The 21,963-nt window shown below is 36.5% G+C and overlaps 9 protein-coding genes across 9 annotated transcripts; 3 read left to right on the top strand and 6 right to left on the bottom strand.

The window, feature by feature from the left end:
* Positions 1-3,858: 3,858 nt before the first annotated feature.
* Positions 3,859-4,485, bottom strand: PHYBLDRAFT_151456 (hypothetical protein; the record flags this gene model as incomplete). The annotated part of the gene is made up of 1 exon (XM_018432686.1): positions 3,859-4,485. The coding sequence occupies one exon, from the start codon at positions 4,483-4,485 to the stop codon at positions 3,859-3,861; it is 627 nt and encodes a 208-aa protein (XP_018285595.1).
* A 3,788-nt stretch (positions 4,486-8,273) lies between these two features.
* On the top strand, positions 8,274-8,841 carry PHYBLDRAFT_151455 (hypothetical protein; the record flags this gene model as incomplete). The annotated part of the gene is made up of 2 exons (XM_018432685.1): positions 8,274-8,464; positions 8,535-8,841. 2 exons carry the CDS (start codon positions 8,274-8,276, stop codon positions 8,839-8,841), a joined length of 498 nt encoding a protein of 165 aa, XP_018285594.1.
* A 552-nt stretch (positions 8,842-9,393) lies between these two features.
* Positions 9,394-10,315, bottom strand: PHYBLDRAFT_69421 (Homeodomain-like DNA binding domain-containing transcription factor; the record flags this gene model as incomplete). The annotated part of the gene is made up of 2 exons (XM_018442093.1): positions 9,394-10,038; positions 10,061-10,315. 2 exons carry the CDS (start codon positions 10,313-10,315, stop codon positions 9,394-9,396), a joined length of 900 nt encoding a protein of 299 aa, XP_018285593.1.
* A 93-nt stretch (positions 10,316-10,408) lies between these two features.
* PHYBLDRAFT_174242 (hypothetical protein) lies at positions 10,409-11,250 on the bottom strand (the record flags this gene model as incomplete). The annotated part of the gene is made up of 2 exons (XM_018437215.1): positions 10,409-10,809; positions 10,905-11,250. The coding sequence occupies 2 exons, from the start codon at positions 11,248-11,250 to the stop codon at positions 10,409-10,411; spliced, it is 747 nt and encodes a 248-aa protein (XP_018285592.1).
* Positions 11,251-11,456: 206 nt separating this feature from the next.
* On the top strand, positions 11,457-12,585 carry PHYBLDRAFT_189028 (hypothetical protein; the record flags this gene model as incomplete). Its single annotated transcript, XM_018439601.1, has 6 exons — positions 11,457-11,557; positions 11,631-11,840; positions 11,977-12,138; positions 12,239-12,328; positions 12,413-12,443; positions 12,514-12,585. Coding segments are annotated over exons 1-6 (660 nt in total), but the record flags the coding sequence as incomplete, so codon positions are not given.
* A 111-nt stretch (positions 12,586-12,696) lies between these two features.
* Positions 12,697-15,666, bottom strand: PHYBLDRAFT_128113 (hypothetical protein; the record flags this gene model as incomplete). Its single annotated transcript, XM_018429203.1, has 6 exons — positions 12,697-13,332; positions 13,428-13,746; positions 14,054-14,840; positions 15,053-15,206; positions 15,307-15,399; positions 15,469-15,666. The coding sequence occupies 6 exons, from the start codon at positions 15,664-15,666 to the stop codon at positions 12,784-12,786; spliced, it is 2,100 nt and encodes a 699-aa protein (XP_018285590.1). The 3' UTR covers positions 12,697-12,783.
* Positions 15,667-15,908: 242 nt separating this feature from the next.
* Positions 15,909-17,380, bottom strand: PHYBLDRAFT_174239 (hypothetical protein; the record flags this gene model as incomplete). Its single annotated transcript, XM_018437214.1, has 2 exons — positions 15,909-16,865; positions 17,204-17,380. 2 exons carry the CDS (start codon positions 17,378-17,380, stop codon positions 15,909-15,911), a joined length of 1,134 nt encoding a protein of 377 aa, XP_018285589.1.
* Positions 17,381-18,492: 1,112 nt separating this feature from the next.
* PHYBLDRAFT_128111 (hypothetical protein) lies at positions 18,493-20,108 on the top strand (the record flags this gene model as incomplete). The annotated part of the gene is made up of 6 exons (XM_018429202.1): positions 18,493-18,590; positions 18,761-18,955; positions 19,031-19,141; positions 19,248-19,306; positions 19,443-19,545; positions 19,698-20,108. Coding segments are annotated over 6 exons (737 nt in total), but the record flags the coding sequence as incomplete, so codon positions are not given.
* A 126-nt stretch (positions 20,109-20,234) lies between these two features.
* On the bottom strand, positions 20,235-21,442 carry PHYBLDRAFT_69415 (hypothetical protein; the record flags this gene model as incomplete). The annotated part of the gene is made up of 4 exons (XM_018442092.1): positions 20,235-20,810; positions 20,884-21,032; positions 21,211-21,294; positions 21,403-21,442. 4 exons carry the CDS (start codon positions 21,440-21,442, stop codon positions 20,235-20,237), a joined length of 849 nt encoding a protein of 282 aa, XP_018285587.1.
* Between the last annotated feature and the right edge of the window lie 521 nt (positions 21,443-21,963).

Below are 21,963 nucleotides of genomic sequence, written 5' to 3'. Positions count from 1 at the left end.
CTCATCTCATATCATCCTATCACCCCCCCTTTCTCTCTCTCTCTCTCTCTCTGTGTATGTGTGTGTCTGTCTCTCCCTGTGCCTTCTTTTATGGGCGCGTCTTGCACGTGGTGTGGCGCTTTGGCTCTTCTTCGCCTGTCGCCAATGGGCCGATCCATATACAAAGACGTGGAACCAAACCAAGCAGCCCTTTTTGGCTTCAAAAATCTTTTAGGTTCGTACGCTAGAAAAAATATGTCTATTTTTGCTTCAGGTCTTGTATTCTCGGCCTAATTCTATAATAGTACTTGATCTTTTATTAAAGAAAAGAAGAAGAATAAGAAATTGGGTTTTTTTATATTTTTGTAATGCAAAACTTATATCCTTGTATCATCTTCCTCCCCCTCCTCCTTCAGATAATAATAGTATCCCCTTTAACCCCTTCCTATTAACTTCTATCTCAGCCAAGACATCATAAAACGATCTATGTCGGAGAGAAGGCAAAAGGGATAGGAGGAGAGAGAAAAAAAAATAGAAAGGGCAAAGAATGACGTCGACAACCATTTTCTTTTTGGAAGGTAAGTAAAAGTGTTCTGGATGTGGACTCGGAAGCACACAAGCGGAAGACACCCAGGGCTGTACTGGCTGTCACCCAACCTTAGCCCGCTTGCACCCCTTTTTTTATTTTATTTATTTATTTTAATAATAAAACATACCACATTAATTATGTTTATTTTATTTTATTTTTAAAGTATTTTGTATGACCCCATCTTCATCAGTCATGTTCAAGATGTAGCTTCTTTGCAAATGTCATCTTTTACATTCGGCATCGAATTTATTTATTTATATATATACATATATAAAAGAGTGTCATAAATTTGTACACTTTGACATGCTCTTCTTGATTTCTTTCTATATATGATATTTATATATGTATTTTATATATATAGTATATTGTATTGCCAACAAATGGAAAAATAAATAAATAATTAAAATATTAAGGTCGAATGGAATTTAGGTTCCCGAGTGAATTCCCTGAACAAGATAAAAACCAATATCTATGTACATCTATATATGTATATATGTATGAGTGTTGGCTTGGATAGGTCAGTTCCGGCTCATTAATATTATCTTTATACTCGCATCGCTTTATTTTGAAATCATATTCACCGGGATCTCCGGATCTAGCCAATTAAACAAGGTTTGGGTCAAGTATAGAAACTCTGAAAATAACTGTCAAGAGAATAAGCATTCGATTGATTGATATCAATACTGCAGCAAGAATGGTTTACCTAAATAAAACAATTCTTGGCTTATCCACAAGATACTAAGTAAAGTAACTATTAAGCCCTTGTATCCCGATCGAAAAGATAAAGAACGAAAAAAGGCTTGTTACCTGGCTGATTCACAAACACCTACACAAAATAAGCCTCCTACTGTACTGTGGGTAATATGATTGAATGAAATGAATCAAAAAGAGAAACATTCGTAAATCGCAATAATAATAACAGAATGATACTATAAAGATAATAGGCCCTTTGTTCCGAGATATTTTTTGTGGCAGGAAAATTAAACCAAGTCTAGTCTTCCATTTCGACAATTGATTAGATAGTATAAAGAGTTTCTTTATTGCAAGTATTACTCTTGCTGCAATATCAGCTAGTCCTTACCGTTTGTTAAACGGTAGTTGTATTCTGTACATATTCAAAGCTTGAATTGATATAATATATACATCTATAAAATTCCAAACCCTCAAATATTAAGCTGTTTCCAAGGAGGAAATATATATATTTTTGATCCAAGGCAAAGCATTTTATATATATATATATATAATATAGCACATTGTACATTTACAAACATAGCGATCTAATAAGAGCTGTCAATAAAAACCAAGCTATAATTCATACATTTCTTTATTACCTTTACTAAAACATGTTCATTTTTAGTTAGTTTTTTTTTTTTTGGTTTTTGGTTTTATATATAAATTCTATCAATGCAAATTATACTTTATTTTTCTATTACATAATCAGGCATAGAACCCCTGGGGACTGTCTTTGTTTTATTACCATGGATATTTAAATAGCCAAACAAATTATCCAAGATGATGTATTTGGACAAATATCGGCAAGATATTTTGAATTTTGTTAGGGCTGTTACTAGCCAACTAAAGCTTTTTTAGAATTGTTTCAATTTTTTATTAGATTGAAATGAAATGAAAAATGCAATGCATGATATACAGTACCACTTTAGTATGATAATAGCCAAGATCTTCTTTTTTCTCTCTCTTCTTCTTCTATTTCTGTATCACTGTAGAACGGACTGGGCCCAGCTCTTGCTTATTTATTTATATTATTGCTGCAAGTATAGTGTATACAAGTAGTGTTTATTAGCTGCCAAAAAAGGATTGTATAAAACATAAAACAAATAAAAGACATTCTGTCATATATGAACAGATTTTTGTTTTCCGCAATTCTATGTGGATCTCAGACAGTTTATTGGCCTTTTTTTTTGGCCAATAAGAGGGCGTACACAATCTGAAAATATATATTTATTAATTGTGTATCACATATTCAGTAACAAACTCTTTTTCTTTTTATTGTTTAGGCATTCAACAGGCAATTCTCTCTAAGAATAGCAAAGGTTTCTATAGAGTAATATATATATACACAAAAGGACAAGTATAGAAATTATTATTCAAGCAGAATCTGATTGTTATCATTACTAGCATTACAGTTTAGCGTTTGGTTCTTTATTTATTCAAGAGTAATAGAAACATAACGAAAAGATGCAAGTATTATACTTCTTTATCAAATAAACACATATCGTAACCTGTAGATCTGCATAGAGCTTCTCTAGTGATTTCCATTAAAGGCAATATGAAGGTTGATAGTCATTTTCTTTTGATTGACATGGAAAATCAATTATCGGAATCCAATACTAAGCAAAACAAAATACAACAACAACAACGACAACAACAAAAAAGTAAAGCAATTGAACCAGACCCACGTTAGAGGATTTTTGCTATTGGTAGATTACAGGTATCTCTTGGGTTACAAGATTATTAAACGTGGTAGTTATATATATTTATATTTATATTTATATATTAAATAAAGTATTAATAATATTATTGCTATTGCTATTGTTATTGTCATTGTCATTGTTATCAATTAAATAGACTATTATAATTTCCATTTTGCGAATATTGGCGTTTTCGCCACACAAAATGAAAAATAAAGGGGAGGGGGTAGGAATTATTATGATTATGATCTATCTGACAAGTGTGATCAGACTAAATGTTTACATTTCTCTATCTGTAGCATAATACACATTGAAATATATATATATATATATATATATATATATATATACATCATTTTCTCTCTGTCTCTTTTTTGTATGTGTAAGCAGGCCCTTTTTGTTGTTCTTGTTGTTTTCATCAGTTAAAGGATGGTTTCATGGCTAAGCATTCGAAATACAGGTTCTGCAAAGTATGCTTCTTGCATTGAAGTATCCAAGCAAATCAATCAAATCCTCGAGTGTCTGCCTATCTTTGTTCCGCATGCTGGGCAGTAATGGACGACATCTTGGGAATAAACAAACAAACAAACAAACAAATAAATTTAAAAAAATAAAATAAAGTATTCAATATCATTATATACTTCTTGGTTTTATTAACTTGCCGATAACTCAAATTACCTTTAAAATATTTTACGTAAAATGGAACCCAAAACAAAAAGACTGTACACATTAGTCTTATTGGTGTTGGTGTTGTTGTTAATGATTATGATGATTTTTGAAACAAGCAATTAGAATTTAAAGAAAGAAAGAATTGTATATATATATATATATATATCTTGTCTGTTATCATAGACAGATTACTCACAATATAAAGAACACAAGCCATGCCATGGACCCTAAACGGTAGCGAATTCGAGACTGGATCCATTTCTCACATGTGGGACAGAAGACCTGGGTTTCAAAATCTGGCAAATGTTGATCCATCAGCAAACTAACTCGCCTTAGACGCCATGATCGATGGGTCTGCCGACTGCTCTGTCCACTTCTGATACTCTGTGCCTTTGTGCGTAGTTTGGTCCATGAGCTCGGTCTCTCGGAGCCATGTGATATGTGACTTGTGTTCGAAAAATATGTGTCGGGAGCGAGTGAGGGTGTGGATGATGAGCGATAATAGTACGATCCAGGTGTGCCAAAATGGAACCGCTGCACTCGCACAGACATACTGGAGGAGCCTGCAAGGGATGGCCGGCCAGATGACTCTCCAGAATATGCTGACTGAAGGGACATGTTGTCTTTGATTGATTCTTCGGTAAACGAAATACTGTTGTGGGTTATAGGAAAGGAGTTCTTTGGTGGCGTGGAAGGTGTGTTGGTGGGGGTTGGCCACGACGGTATATTTAGGTTGGTAGCCATACTTGGTCCATGACCACTATCTGCTCTTGGCCTTTTTGTGCTGGATATAAAAGAAGAGTCGGATAAAGGGAACATTAAATATTCATATATCAAAGGGCGTTAAAGAAGAAGAGAAGGATCAGTGACAGTGTAGCCACAACCTTTGATCAAAGAGAAAGAAAGAGAAAGAGAGAAAGAGGGGGGGAAGGGTGAATAAGAAAAAGAAAAAAAAAGGGTTATTTTTTTTTAATAATTTTTTTCTTGTTGCTTAGTACGGCTTGGTAAATGCCATTGTAAGTCTGATCTTCCCCCCTTCTCTCTCTCTCTCCTTCCCTTTGTTGGTGCACTCATGTGGACAGACTGTGTGTAAGAGACCCGTGGACTAACTAACAAGAAGTTCGAGTAAAATGGCACTTTCCGGATATCCATGTCTGATGATCTCCCTTTTTTTTCCGGTGTAGGCAATTCCCCTTTTACTATTCTATTGTACTCTCAGGATGTGATACAACAAAGTCTCCACAACTATAACCTAAAAAGAAATATAATTCTACTTGCTTTTTGACCTTTTTTTTTTTTGAAGCAAAGAAGAGAGAAAGAAAGAAAGACTATACACTTGTTCTTTTTTTTAATATATACTCTTCTTCATATATTTAACTTCTATTGAATTGGCACGTGAATTACAAGGCAAATACTCGCCATTATACTCCCTTTCTCGAGGAGTACAACAAAACATAAAGGAGACCATATAGGATCTTTGTATCAAAACCACAACCGCAACAACAACCAATCCCTCTCTATCTTTCTCAGATCAATCCCGCTTGTGCGACTTTTTCTGTATTTTATTGTTCTTGGACCAATCCAAAGAGAAGAAGGAGAATAGTGGGGGTGGTGTGGTAAGGTGTATCTTGGCATGACAACCCTGCTGCTACAAAATTAAAGAATACAGAAATAAAGAGCACACCCATGCCCTGCTTTACCGAAATCATGAAGAAAGTTTAAAGAATATGTATACTCACAATGGCTTGTTATTTACATAGCAACTACCCCCCTTCTATATATATCTTCTTGAAATTCACTGTTGCATCAATTTTTTTTGGTTGTTTAATACGATATAAAATATCAAAGATGAAAGACTTTGGCGATCCTCTCCAAAATATTATTATTATCTTAAAGTTAAGTTTTTAATACTCTACTAGGTATTGGGTTTTATGACAAGACAACCAATGTACTTTTAATGACTGCCTTGAAAGTGCCCTTTTATAATTGTTTTTTTTTTGGTTAAAGAAGCACTAGTATGCATTTGATTTTTCCATATATATATATATTTGTGTTGGGAACAGAATGTGATTGTATCACTGTATACATCACAGCCGGGATCCCCCTCTCTTCTCCCTCTAGGCTATATTTGATCCTTAGAAGCCAACTGACATCAGCAATAAAATAAATATATAGGTAAGTATGGCTACATGTCTAATACAACTCAAAATCTATGAGCAATGAGAATGATAATAATAAAATAGATCATCTGTCATCATGCAATCCTTCTCATAAGAACCAAAAGGTCAGCATTCTGATTGAATTTATTACAACATAATGATCGTTTGTTTTAGTCAGTCGCTTGATGATGCTGGTACATGGTACATTTGTAAATAACGATCGATTGATTTGTGTGCAAGTTCCAACAGAGTAGAATAAGGATATCAACTGATAAATTATATTAAAATCAAGTCAATTATTCTTGGATCATACAGGCTACCAAAAATATAATAATAATCATGAGATAAGTAAGGCTTGTAAGATTCCAAGCTTAAAAATCAATGCATTCCCTTGTGCTTATTCTTTTATATCCTAATATAAAAGAAAGAGCTATTTAATAATAAGAATGTGTATCCTAAGCGTACTCCCAATAGCCGGAGTAGTATATTCCTTTAATACAATAAGCCCAAATAATCGTTTTATACTATACATTCCTAAGATATTACTTTGTTGTTTTTACTCTTGTTGGTAAAAGCTACTACCAGATCTGAACAAATAAATTATTCACATTGACCGTCCAATTCAAAGACTATAGAGACTATAGAGACTATAGAGACTATTGGGTAAATATCTTTGTACTTATTTATCTAGGTATCCATATTAGTCCCTTTGTTTTCACGATGTTCCTATGTTGCAAACAATCAAAATTCTACAATTTTACTTTATGTCAAAATATTTTTTATCTGCCCCTTTAATCACATCACCGATAAATATAGTGGATATGCATAATACACTTTGTAGACATCATTTAAGCACCTTACTTGGTGAAAGTTAATGAACTTTCCAATCTTCCTTTATTATTTTACTCAATCCCAATCCAATCTTAACTTGACATATTGCAATGTAATTTTACCCTTTTTTTTTACCTTTTTACCTTTTTAGGTTTTATTTAGCTTTATTTAGCCGTGTGTTATTTCTGACGTATATCAATAGGGTCCTTTATGATAAGAACGCAGCCGGAGGACCGGATAGCTTAGCTAAATATATTTTAATTATCGGACGAATAGAATAAAGCGAATAATGTACAAATCAACCAAGATTCTTCTAGCTATGAAATCAGCCATTACACTCAAATGGCTGTGGTCTCATCCTACTATCCTGAAATTGACCTTTGTATATTTTACTTGCGAGTATATTCTGCAAGGAAATATTATCGTGGATCCCAAAAGTACTGTATCGAGAAATTTTCTTGATCATTTTGAGAATGTACATCATGTTCAGCCCCCTCCCCCTTGTTTACTACAGTGTCTGATTTTGAAACTTACATAACAATCAGGTAGTTTGCAGCAGCATTTTAAATATTGGCAGTGCTTTTTTGAAAAAAAAGTATATAAAGAGTACTAAAGTTAATACAAAGAAATACATTATAACAAACCAAGCATTCTCATAAAAAACTGTAATTATATCTTTGCCTTAATTAATAAATTACTACTCCAAGTTTTCTAAGGCTTTATTAATAATTTTGTTGATATATTATACATAATCATATTTCTATTTATCCAGCCTCAAATGAATAACCAACCCAACAGCACTATTTTCAATGATCAGTCTTCAGTGTATGATGGACAATATATCAGCAATTCAAAGTAGCAACCAATTAATGACCACTCAAAATCTACACCAGCACCCTACGAATACGGGGAAAACATATCCTGCAAAGCAAGAAGAATGAAGAGCATGTATAATATCATTTGCTATACGGAAAATTTATTAGAATTACCTTATCTAAGTTGTAAACAGCAATGGTGTTGTGAGAAAAAAAAAGAGAACTTCGAAGATGGTGGTTCCCATTAGATTGTGACGCAATCTTGTTTGATATCTTACTATTTATTGACCTGCTTACGCGTATCATGTCCTTCTCTTTCTTTAACCAACTTATATTCCCAGTCAGACAGTACCAGCTGGTAAGTAGTCCTCATCCGCTCTTTTTCTGAAAAGTACAAAAGAATGTCTTTATTCAAATATTCTGTATCTTTAGGAGCCAGATATAGTTATTTTATGCCAAAAAAAAAGGACCACGTTTTGTGTTCCGGTAGAATAAAAATGTCGCCCCTCACCAAGAAATGCCGTCCCCTTAAACTTAGGGTACACGCTATCCAGGCTGTCCTGCCAGGCTGTCCGTAAGGTTCTCCAAAATGAAACTTCAGAAGATTGGGAAGACATTTCTACCCATACTAGTACATTGGAAAAGAGATTGGTAAAGCAAAATTGCACAAACCTCCCTAATAAACAACACTCTCACAGTATCTACTTTTCCCATTATTGAGATACTAACCCAAAATCAATCCTGAATACCTCACCCTCCTCTTTGCCTTTCTCCAAACACTTTCTGTTTACCTACTTTCGTGATGTCTGGTGCAAAGCAATATGTGTACCTTATTAATCGCTGCTTCGATAGCAATGATTGCACCCATGTATTCAGCACACCAAGAAAACTGCGCAACTACCTTCGAGATGGCTACGGATATGTATTCCCTGCTCGTTTGAAATTGACCCATCGATACAACAACAACAAAAAAACACCTGTAATTGCGGCATCGTTCTAATGATTCAAACACTGGATCCGTGATAGATCTTTTTGCCTGCCCATGCTGTACCGACCATCATAGTAATTTGAATGACTTATCAGACCATTTTCGAACTGTGCACTATGATTACCTGCCCCCACAACGCCAACAGTGCATTCAAGATGACTTAGATGGTAAATCTGCCAATGTAGAATGCCACGGTAATGACACCTCCCAAAACTCAATGGACAATTCCCCATCAACCAAGCAAAAGCGTCTTTGCGATGAAGGACTCTCTGTTGGGGATATCATATTTCTTCACCCTGGTTCTGATCGTTTAGTGATTGACAGCTTTGATTTGGCTCAAGCTTTCTTTAACCTTCAGACTTATTTGAAACAAGAAAAATAGAAGCTGTCGCTTCAGCAAAATGTACATCTTGCGTTGGCAGCGACGTCAATTCTGCTCATCACGACAAACAGATACTCTGAGCAACTACAACACTTCTTCACGTCTTAATAATGGGGGGTGGGGGTCCTAATTTGCCTGCCTTACTTTATGATCGTTCTCTCTTTTTTTTTTGTTTAATCGCTGTATTGTTGAGACCATTTACATGAGTTCTTTGTTTCGGCATTTGTCCCAGCAATTGTAAGAATGCGAGACGAATCCTTTAAAATAACTTTGCTTCACACTATTACAGGCTTCTGTAATCCTTTTGGACAAAGTATCTTTCTGCAGAAACCAATGACGTTTAACCTTACTCTTTACAACTGCCCAGAATTGTTCAATTGGGTTAAGCTCAGGAGAGTAAGTAGGAAGATACACACATTTATATCCTCAATATTCAATATACTTCTTTATGTTCTCATGTTTGTGAATGGGTGCATTATCCATAACTATATAGTGACCTTTCATATGTGGATGTCTGTCCATTTCATCTAGAGTCATTTTTAAGAAACTAATTTAATGACTCGTTACAGTTCCTGAACTTATATACCCATCAGCCTTTCTCTTCTTAGTAGGTCTTGGTTTTCGTACGCCAACTGTGATCAAACCTGAGGCATAGATATCACCCAAAATAGGCGCTGTGTTTACTCTCGTTATAGGCCTGGTAAAAATGGCACGCGTTCCTTTTTGGGTCCAAGCCCTAGAGCGCTTCATATTGATATCAAAAGCAGACTCGTCAAGAAACACGCAATTCGTCAGGAAGTTCATGTCTGTATTTTCCCATTTACGAACCCAGTCGAACCGTTTCTCAATCTTTGCTGGGCTATTTCTTCCAATAGAATGGAAATCTGCTTTTTTCAACGAAAGGTTGCGTTTGTTTCTCATAAAGTTATAAACAGTTCTGCGTGAAACTTTAAGATCACTCAATCGTTTCAATAAATGCTCTGTCTCTTCAACAACAGTGGCAGAGGGATTAGTATCAATGAAGTTGATAACTACATTTTTATGCTCTTCAGTAAGAATACACTTGCGACCAACTCTGTTACAATTGACAAATATGTTGTCAGGGCACATGTTATACTGCTTCACCCATCTCTGCGCCGTTCGAACGTGTATGCCCAATTGTTTTGCTGCAGCTGACGTACTCATACACTTTTCAATCTTCAGATCAGAAAAATCTAACCTTGTCCTGGAAAGTATAGTACACAGAATCACGTTTAACATTTGCCTCTTTCATACGAATGTCATCATCTTTTGGTCTATCTATCTGCATCGGGCAAGCGGATGAAAATTCACTGAAGGTCACATTTTTCAAGTATTCACTATGAGTCGCAATTGCCTCGACAATAAACTCATCCTGATTGATAATATACTTCATGGGCTCAGGGGCTCCATTCTCGTCAACGACATTGCTTGTTGGAATGACTGTATATATCATCACAATTGCAACTCTACTGAGATATGGTATATTATGGTATGGTGATATATAATTTGGTGATGTGGGTATTTATTATTATGAGTACTATTTAGATCATTTTAGGACAAGACGCGTGGAGTCTATCTGGAGAAAGAGATAACTATTGTCTTGACCACAAGTTCCCTCAACTTCAACCTTGTAGCGGAAAAGAGGAGAATCAAGTACCATTGTGTGAAATTCACCCAATTCACCTGCCGCATCAACCTTTGCATTCTTGGAGCATAATTTCTTGAGCCATTCTTTTGTAAACTGCTTTCCAATACATCCTGCGCACTCTTCATCTGATAGGCCAAGTTTGGTAGAGTTGACGCATGAAATGATTATATTGAAATTACGGGCCCACATATCGGCCAGGAGCTCGTCTCTGGGAACCATCCACAGTGGACGCACAAGTGATACTCCAGTAGTCTGGACGGCTCTTTCCATAAAATCGCTGCACACAGGCATAATGTCACCTATCAAGTATCATCGAATCAGACGCGTTCAATCCTTTTTTTTTTGGTTGACTCTGAACACTTTTTATTTCATTAAATTGACAAATAAACTGTACCTGTTACCAATGCATCGACAGAAAACTCTTTGCCAATACGAACAATCTCTGATCTGTAGCTAGCCAGGTAGTCAGGTCCATCGACTGTGCAGACAACATGAGGAATACCAAGGGCCTCAGCTTGTTGCTTGATAACAGTCAGAGGATGTGCTCTAAAAGGTGTTCCTGATGGAGGACAAAAGGTGACCAGGACAGCCACAGTCGATCCACTGTCTTTAATACGGTGCAGGGCCAACATAGAGTCCTTTCCACCCGTAAAAGAGACAGCAGCCCTAGAGACTGGCTTAACGCTACCAAAGGGAGTCGACAAAAGGCTGAGGAAAGAATACAACAAAAAGCTGGCCATCTAGAAGCAAATAGAGAAAAAGAACTAAAGAAAGAAAAAAGAAGAGAACAAAAAGGAGGGGTACAAAATAAGATTATCGTGCGACAGCTGTCAAATAGATGGAGCCAAGTGGCTTATAAAGATGCTGCTGCTGCTGCTGATGCTGCTGCTGCTTTGTTCCCAGCGGAGTGTTGGGTTCGTGATTTTCATCCATTTTATCTATTGTTACATCATGGAGTCTGCACAACTTGATGACTGGTTTGAATCAGCTTACATTTATCTCAGCACACATGAGAAGATCTCTATTTCAAATGACAACAAGTTAAAGGTCGATTAGTCTTTCTTACACATACACACACAAAAAATATCATAATCACCAACTTACACAGATTTTCTTTTAGTTGTATGCCCTGTTTAAGCAAGTGATTATTGGTGATTGCAATGGCCCTAAACCAAATTTGTTTGAATTCGTCGCACGCGCAAAATGGGATGCCTGGAAATCAATCTATGGAATGCCCGCAAATGAGGCCAAGGAAGGCTATGTTTCTTTCGTAGAATCCCTAAAAGTCGGGTGGTCCCGCGCGGGAGAATACAAATATGAAGGAGTTGATGTAAGTCTTGCACTAAGGTTTTTTTTTTTAAAAAAAAAAAAGAAATGTGGGAATAAATTGTATCGTCTTGTCTGTGTGAATAATTGTTCTGTAATATTAATTAATATATATATATATACTTATATATTGGTTTTAGGAAGAGACAAGAGGTTTTGGAACTTCTGTAAGCACATTGTCCTATGATACTGAAGAAATAGTAGAGGAGGATCTGTTCAGCCTGACATGTGCTGGTGATGTGGAGAAGGTCCGCGAGCGAGTAACAAAGTACAACGATTCTGTTAATAGTAAAGACGACGAGGTAATATTTGGAGTCTCTTGCCTTTTTTTTAAAAAAAACAAAAACAAAAACAAAAACAAAAACTTGGGACTTATGAAAATGTATATATCTTTATATTTAGGGCCTGACTCCATTACACCATGCATGTGACCGAGGTTTCCCTGACATGGCAGAAGCATTAATTGAACTTGGTGCGAATATCAATGCTCAGGTAATATATCCATATCTATATACTCATATTTTTATGATCCCAATTATAGTTATGATTTTAACTTTGATTTCGATTGTTGGTTAGGCAAATACATTGGAAACACCTCTGCATTATGGTATGTTTATGATGAAAGCTAAAAGAAAAAAAAATTCACCATCATTTATATATATATATATAAATTATAGCCTACATCTCCGAGCAATTGGAGACAGCCAAAATATTACACAATCATCAGTGTGATATCTCTTTACGTGATGAAGATGGCAAAACGGCAATGGAGCAAGCAAATCCCGAGTTTGTCAGCAAATTGACTATCCTTTTATAGAGCTTCCTTTTCTTTCCTTTTTTGATTGTTTTTTTTTTTTTTACATAATACTTTTGTGTGTATTTTTGTATGTGTGTGTGTGTGTGGGATTTATTGTTATAAAGAAAAAAGATAGAGAGAGAAAGATCTATTAGGTACCAAACTGTGCTTTGTAGTAGGATGGTGGCAATTTCTCGAGTACGCTGAATTTCGGTCGTTCGATCATCACCATAGAATTGTGGTCCAGGAAACCACAATAAAGGATTTGCTGATATTTGTGTGCAATATGTACATCCATGGATCCCTTCTTTTTTGCTTCAGTATTATCTTTATTTTGTTCATCTGCCTCCTTCAATGTGTCTTCGTTAAACTTGCGCTTTTGATGTTTCGCAGATTTTTCAGTAGTAGAAGTAGCAGTGTCACTCAGTTTTACTTGAGCAAGGTAGGTGCTGCCGTAAAGAATCATTTTGTCGGGACATTCGGGATTGTATGTCATACCGCGGATTCTATCACGTTGTTCAACCAGCTTGCTACCAGATTGGTCAGTGTGTGCTTTGGACCAATCTGTTAAGCGCTTGGTCTCGACATTATAAATATAAAACTCGTTTGATGCCAAAGCGACACAGAGCTCATTTGGCCGGAAGTCATTGAACGAAAGTGCTGTATGAGGAATGGATGATTTGGGAAGTTTGATGTGATGCTAATTACATATAAGAAAAATAAACAGCCAATGTAAGCATATTATATTATATCCCATTACAGTTGTGTGTTTAACTAGCGACTCATTAAACGTACCTTTAAGCTGTCTAAATTGAATACATGAATGCGGTTATCGTCGTCTGCTGTGGAAAGCCACTGGCCATCGGCACTTACTGCCAATGAAATCACTGTTGCAACCTTTGATTTATCCGTGCTGCGACCTTCGTTGTCGAGTCCCCGGTGGTGTCCAAACTCTCTGAGAATTTCAAATGAACCCTCCTTCCAACCGAGGAGATCGATGATGAGAATCCGAGACTCCGCTGTCACAACAATCAATTTATCAGATCCAGGTGTGAAAAGAACATGATGTGCTCCAGAACTTGCGTTGTGTTTCTGGAGGTACTCGTTTAATGCACTTTCGAACGCCCGATCCTTTTTCACATTTAACTGACCAGGAGTGGTATCCTAAAAGATATGCATTTAATATAAACATCTTGTTCATGTATATAATTTTTGTCAGTCCCTCCCTCCCCTCTTTCTTTTTTCTCTTGGTACTTACCGATTTTGTGACATGAAAGAGACGGACGTTCTCTATGTCAGCTACTGAAATCCATTCTGCATTTTCTGACAAAGCACTTGATGTGATATTGCAGTCGGGCTTCAATTGTAAATCAAGAACCAGTTGGTGAGGCTCCAGCATCTGGGGAAGATCGTTATGATACTTTGTGGTTGAATCAAGAGGTCCAGCTAATATTTTTTTAAAAGAAATTATAGTTAGATTTAGTTTAAATTTACTTGGCTTGATCGACACAAATCCAAAAGCCCTTGTATTTTGTTTTTTGCTTCTTTTTTTACCTTTGCCCAATTGCCAGAGAGAAACGGAGTTGAAGAAGGTTGACATGATCAGTTTCTGTGATCTTGATAATGCAATGAGATATTTGTGAGGGAAAGGAGGAAGTCTGTTTTGGATCAATTGTGGGAATTCGGCAGCCGGGCATGCGACAAGCTCGACATCAACACCACCAGATACGATCGAGTTAACTGACGGACGATCGTCCAGAGCAAGGGCTCTGATATCGTGCCAATGGTATCGACGGCTTCCAATGTTTACCCAGTTACCTGCTGTGGAGGTATTTTTGTTGTTTCTTTGCTGTTGTACTTTGCGGAAACAGTTCAGCTTGCGATCAACACCTGCCGAGAAGACCTGGTCGCCGGAACGCGAGGTCACAACCGACAAAATATCGGCACCGTGTGCCTTGTGAGACTGCTTCAAAGTACCACGCTCGGCATCCCAGAACATCAAATTTCCAAGTGAATCACCAGAAACGACAGTCTTATCCTTCAAGACCGCTACGGTCCATACCAATGTGTGGTCATTTTTGACCTTATTGACCGTCATACGTTGAGCAGCTCTTCCTGTAACTACATTCCAAATACGGATCGAACTATCCGATCCTCCCGACACAATAAAATCATCCTCGGGTGACCATGCAACAGATAAAATACGGCCTGAAAATACAGCATTATTATTTTGTTAGAATAAGAAAAGTGGCAATGATTATAATAACAAAGTAGTAGTAGTAGTAGTAGTAGCAACAGCAACAGCAGCAGTAACAACAGTATCAGTAGTAGTAGTAGTAGTAGTAGTAGTAGTAGTAGTAGTAGTAGCTTATTTATATTTTTCCGCAATATTTATGCAAAAGGCACTATTATATATATACCTTTTTGTGATTCGAAGCTACGCATGTACTCGAGGGAACCGTCGGATATGTTAAACAATCTAATACAGCCGTCTTCACAACCAGCTGCAAGTCTAGTACCTGTGCTGTTGACAGCCAAACACCAGACAGCACCACCGTTCGAATCAACAGATTTCTGTAATTTTCTTATCAGAAAAAAAAATACTCTTATCTCTGCATTTTCTTATCCATTCCGTCACTTTCTATTTTTCTTTCTTTCTTTCTCCCTTACTCACTTTAGCCGTGAGTGATGTTGTGTCCCATTCGATAATATAAGGGTTTAGTCCAGACGAGAAAAGACGTGGGGGAGCGGCAAGCAATTGTTCAAGCTCGTGTTCGATTTCTTCGGGTTCATCGTCCTGATCCTGATCGACTACGATCGACTGATGTGCCCACACAAGGGTTTCTACGGAAAGATCTTTACCACCTGGGATGGTTTTCTCGAGACGGTAACGTTGAGCTGGATCCCAGATTTCGATATTTCCATTGGCTCTGCCTACAGCCAAGCGTGTCTGCTTTGCAGTAGGGGGTGTGAAGTTGAGCGCATTGATGGCCGCAGGTTGGTATTCCACGAAACGACAGCGATGCACTTCCATTTGTATATGTTTGCTTGGTACAAAGCGGTATCAACTTTCATTTTTTTGCTATTTTTCACAAATAATTTTCGGACTGCTTGCGTGACTTGAATCCTTTCAAGAAGTGGGTTTAAAACACAGCTTAAGTTTCCTTATGTGAGATCGAGAAAGAAGAAAGTTTTATATATATATGATATAGTGTGTAAATATTTTTATTTTATTTTTATTTTTGAAAAATATATATATATATACATATAAAAGGATTATTTGTTTGATCGATAGGTAAATCGTACTTTATAAGAATTTTTGGAAGTATTAACAGATCCTGGAGTTAAAGAAAAGGTATTTTGGATAAGCCTTGAGAGAGCTATATAGTATTCTTTTGTAGGAGGATAGAACCATTCTAGCGAGAGATCATATAATTCTGGTAAGCACAAAAACAGTGACTGATAGTATGATAAGGGTATTGTGTGGCTTAAATAGCTCAGTGATAGTCGACCGAGCATTCTTGAGTCAAAAGAGGTCAAAGCAATGATGTCTTGTTTTGAAAGAATAGAAGCATCAATGTCGTCACAGATCGATACAATCCGGGAACCTTCCAAGGTCAGTTCCTGGATATTAGGGAAATAGTCCAACATGGCTCTCAAAAGAGCGGTGTTTCCGGTGGTATAATCTCGTAGTCTCAGGGCACCATTGAATCCATACGGAGAATCATGTCTTGGTTGACCTTGGTCTTTGGTGGCTCCTGTTCCACAGCAAAAGCTTGAGAGCATCAGATCGCATTCTAGATCCAAGTTTGAAATATTAGGAAACAATATGAGTAGGTTGCGGGCAAAGTCGTCCATGGGTTGATTTTTTCTTGGGATCAGTGATTCTGGTCTGTGTGCTGCTCGGGTATCGTCGTCAAGGCCAGAAATCGTGTAGCCAAGAATGGCAGCCAAGTGTGATGGATAGATCGAATGAAGCAGGTTGTTCTTTTTTGAAAAATTTACACTTCGAACAAATCTGATTGCATTCTGGTTCCATGATCTGTTGCTCTGCAGACGGTGTGCAATACGAGACAGATGTTCTGGCTCAACAATCGATAGTTGCTGCCAGATCCGAGGCAAGACAGCATTGTAGCAAGATTGGCATGTTTGAGCTAGTTCTCCGGCCGATTGTTCGGGAAGATAGTCGGCAATATGGGCTATGATTTCTGGAGCAAGATATTCTAACATCTTCTTTTTAAATATATATATATATATATATAATGATAAGGATGTGTAAAGAGATGTTCAAGACTTGTATAAACCAAACAAAAAAAGAGTTTTTTTTGTTCTGCCTTTTTATATACGTGCTAGCGAGCGGCTCACGTGTGATTGGCTATAGGTTGAGTGTGTTCATCTGGTTAGGATCTCCACGAAAAAAAAAGAACTCCTGTTAAACCCCCTTTTTTTTGGTATTGTATTTTCGTCATAGGAACATGAAACAGGGACATTGGGTATCAAGACGATTCTGATAATAATGATTATTATTATTCAATATTGCTTAGAAACCTATTAACAAATGTGTCACCCACTGTCAGTTTTGGGTAGCCAACCACAACTCCACCAAGAGGAAAATCAAATAGCTCCTCTCCAAGATGTCTCGGATATTCATTAAACCCACCATATTCTAATCTCGACAATTCAAAGTGCAAATTTTGTTTACGGGACATTAACAAAATGCAAGCATTTGATATATTTGTGTATTCCATGGTGCATCAATAGACACTTATTTCTGCACGAATATAGCATGATGCATTAGAGTTTACTGATCTATTACCATGTAGTTCTTTTTCTTTCTTTTCTTTTTTCAAGCTGATATGTTTTAGAATATTTGTTGTTCAGTTTGAGTCTACACCAATAAAATTGTTCTTTCAAGACCATGGTTAATGAATATCCGATACAGATTAACGAAAAACATAGAAAGATTTTATTTTGAATTTTATCCGTAAATTATGATGATGATGATGATTTAGTGGTTTAAGACATTTTACTCAATATTTATTATATGTACATTTTATCCCAAGTGATAAAGCTAAAAAGATAAAAGGTTACCGATGTATCGCCGATGTAAATATATATATATGTGTGTATTATTTGTAGCAGGCAAAGGGGGGAGGTCAATTATGAATCTCTTTAAATCGATCTATTGATTCTTTAACAACTGTCTATTATATTATATTATATTATATTATGTTGTGTGTGTGTATATGATAGCTTGGGAATAAATAAAGCTTAAATCAGATTTGAGTGAGAGCCATTTAAGGACACCGAAGAGATATGCAATGATAATACTTGTATTTACGGTCAATAAGTCGGGTGCAAACCATAGCAAATTCAAAGCAAGAATTGATAAAAATCTTAATAAAATTTCAACAGCAAAAGATAGTGCACACACACACACACATATATATATATATCCAAAGAATTTATACTGTCCCTTTTACTTTGGTTACCAAAAACCAATATATATATATATGTTATTCGCAGTAAAATATTATCAAAAATATAATTAGACTTTTGTATACACTGAATGAGTGCTATTAATATATCTGTCTTTGATACCTTTATATAAACCCTTTTTATTTATGTATTTCAAAAAAATCCAAATAAAGTCAAATTTACTGAGTACCACTCGTGTGGTTGTGCGTATATGGGTACCTGTTACAAAAAATGTATATATATCAAGAAGCCAAATCCTATAGCAGAGACCTGCTTACGCTTACATTCGCTACGTCACGTTTGTCTTCGGAGGTTCAACTGCGGCCCTCAAGGTCGCTTACGTGCACCTGGCGATTTCCTTCTCACCTTTATCGCTTCTATACCATGTTTTTGACGCGCTCTGAATACGATCGTGGTGTCAATACCTTTTCTCCTGAGGGACGCCTTTTCCAAGTCGAGTATGCCATTGAAGCCATCAAGGTAATAAATCACATTTCACGTCGACCGAAATAAAATGGATCAGTACAGAAAAAGAGAGAGAGAAAAAGAAAAAATAATATGTGTCTCTCAGGCACCTTTATATATATATATAGTAATGATTCAATAAAAATGTATAAAAAAAGACTAATAACTAATAATGATTAACATAGCTCGGTACAACAGCCATTGGCATTCAAACCTCGGAAGGTGTTATTCTTGCAGTTGAGAAGCGAGTGTCCTCTACATTGTTAGAGGCCAGCTCTATTGAAAAGGTTATGGAAATCGATGTACATCTGGGATGTGCTGTCAGTGGAATGACTGCTGACGCTAGAACAATGATTGAGCACGCCCGTGTTGCTGCACAGGTAAAGACTGTTATGCTTATTTTGTATGACCAAGCAAAAAAAAAGATGTCAAACCAAGCTAAATTCATGCTACAGAACCATCGTTTTACATATGAAGAGAGTCTCAAGGTTGAGAGTGTAACCCAGAGTGTGTGTGATCTGGCATTAAGATTCGGTGAGGGTGCTGATGGTGAAGACTCTATCATGGTAAGTCTTCTTTCTTTTTTGTAGATTTTGATAATATATGTGTGTGAAAGTTAGGTAATGGAGTAGTGATGGAAGAAATATTAATTGTCATGTTGATGGGCTTTAGAGTCGACCATTCGGTGTTGCATTGCTTATCGCCGGTATCGATGAAAAGGGTCCTCAGCTGTAAGCCATAAACCTTTCTATTACCACGATCATTATTTACTGTATACACGCATTGGGATGAAAAGAAAAAAGATGAAAAGAGAAACAGGGAACAAGAGTATATAGATAGCTAACAAAATAATAAATGGTAATCTAGGTTCCACGCTGATCCTTCTGGTACATTTATGAGCTACCAAGCAAAAGCTATTGGATCTGGTTCCGAAGGTGCACAGACAGAGTTGCAGAAGGAATACCACATGGTAAATTTGAATGGATCTTTATTTAAAAGAAACAACCATGTATACACACATATATACGCGTGTATGTGTGTGTGTATGTGGGTGTTTGTGCGTAGGGAGAAAATATTGATATATGTGTGTATATATATTATTTTGTATATTTTGTGAAATAGTCCATGACCCTTCAAGAGGCCGAGACCCTTTCACTTACTGTCCTGAAGTCTGTGATGGAGGAGAAGCTTAACAAGGCTAATGTCCAACTGGCATCTGTTACACCCGGACGTCACTTTAGAGTGTACGGTGAGGAGGAATTACAGGCTGTTATTGATAGGCTGGCAGCATAAGGAGTATAGCACACCAAACATGATTCCACTCTCCCTTCTTCTTCCTCTTCTTCTTCTTTTTACCTTCTTTTGGAGAGTAGCTTTCTTTGTAATGTTGCCAGAGTGTGCACTAAGTGAGACGTGTTTGAGAAAGTCATTTTTTTTTTGCGTTTATTAAACTAAAAACGCATCTTTTAAAGCCGCAATCATATACACACACGTACATACAGACATATAAAAGACTTTACATTTTGTCTTTGTAAAATTATTTTTAAAAAAAATAGGATAGAAGAAATAACATAATAAGCTACTCTAGCTATAGTTAGTGCCAAAATATACAAGGGACACTTGACGTCTATAGTTATTTTTATTATTATTATTATTATTTCAACCCCAAGGAAATGCACCAGGCATGCCTCTGACTGCCCACAATGTCGGTGTCATGGTTGGTGTTGTGGGTGGTGGTGGTGTCATTGCTGATGCTTTTGCTGTAACGGGCTGTTGTTCACGCGTGAACGAACGTCCATCTGAAGCTAGCTGAATAGAATAGGGAGAAGACGGAGATGTTAGGGATGTTTGTGTGTTGCCTAGTTTCTCGAGGTCTTTTAGTTTGGATTTATCTGGACCAAAATCTTGCGAGTTTAGAAGATCGGGAAAGGTGGCTGGTCGAGTGTACCAAGCCGATGGTGTTTTGGTGACAATTGGGATAGAAAAGACGTTCCAGATACTTGAACTTATTGTGGTTGATTCGAATAGCTGTTCAACAGTAGATGTTGCTCTAAAGAATCTGCTGTTTTGAGATTCATCGCTTGGCCTCTCTTTGGGCGGATCATTCAACTCTATGTCTATTCTTTGGGACAAACTGATGGCCTCGAGTGAGCCTTTTTCAGTGCGTTGTACGTCCATCCATTCTTCTTCAGAAGATGGACTAGAGGGGTGTTCTGATCTGTCATATAGTATGGACTTTTTAGAATATATATATATTTATGTTAGTCTATTCCAAATGAGGATCTTCTAAAAGTTTATTATGCCATACATGTTCATCATTTACGAACAAAGGATTATTTTCGTATTCGGAGATAAGTGCTGCAGGACTGATCTCGGATGCACTCTCTCTAAGAGCTTCTCCAAGGTCTGTCCAGGAGGCACTTAGGCTAATATCGTCTGCCGGCATTGATATGTGTGCTTCAATATATATATATATGTATATATATTTTGCTTATTTTGTAATTGCTCTAGATTCAAGAGTGTTGTGTTCAAATAAAGATAGAGAGAGAGAGAGAAAGGTATCCGAGGAACTGTTCAGTCTCCCTCTCTTCTTCTTCTTTCGTTATTTTTGCTATCGGAATTCTACATGTCTTACTTGTGTTTGTTGGTATCGCTATCTGGGCTGGCTCGGAAACGGGACGAATGAGTAAAAAGGTGTGTGTGGCAGTATAACTCCATGCTCTTATTATTATTAATTTTTTTATTTTATTTAAAAATCATAGCAATAAGTCCGTGGCTCTTTGGTACAAGAATTGTTTTGGTTTTATGTATGCATATACGTATGTACGTATGTCTTGGGTTCTGATCCAATCAAGCCTTTTGAGCATGGTAATTGAGACCCTAGCAGAGATAACTTGTTCTTTTGGGTTTCATCATTACAAAAGTACCGAGACTTTTTTTTTCTTCTTCTTCTTTTCAAATATTTGTACTGAACTTGTATATAATTTTATTAAGGATTGGTTTTATAGTATTCAAATTCTTCTGCCTATTTATTTTTATTAGAACGTTAAAAAGGAGTAATAATGATCTTTTATAGACATGAGGGGGGGTATTAAGATATTTGGTTTTTTGGTGTCAATATATCAATAGATCAATGGATCAATAGAATTCATATGCTATTATTAATATTTGTCATTTGAAGGAGTAAGACGCCTGCTTTGTGCTATGAAACATGGAATACCAAATATACCCCAATACACTTGCTTTATTTTTTGTTGGACAGCATATCTAACACATATACGATTTGTTTTATTATTTTCTGCAAGAGTTTAATTGATTATAGTATCATTATTTAATTCATTTTTTGAATTCCAGTCTTTTTACTATGTGGGGTTGTAAAGATGATTGT

This window comes from Phycomyces blakesleeanus (assembly GCF_001638985.1).
Source record: "Phycomyces blakesleeanus NRRL 1555(-) unplaced genomic scaffold PHYBLscaffold_29, whole genome shotgun sequence".
Taxonomy (NCBI): Eukaryota; Fungi; Mucoromycota; class Mucoromycetes; order Mucorales; family Phycomycetaceae; genus Phycomyces; species Phycomyces blakesleeanus.
Note: the sequence above shows the minus strand (reverse complement) of the source record. Positions and strands in the feature narration are given on the sequence as shown.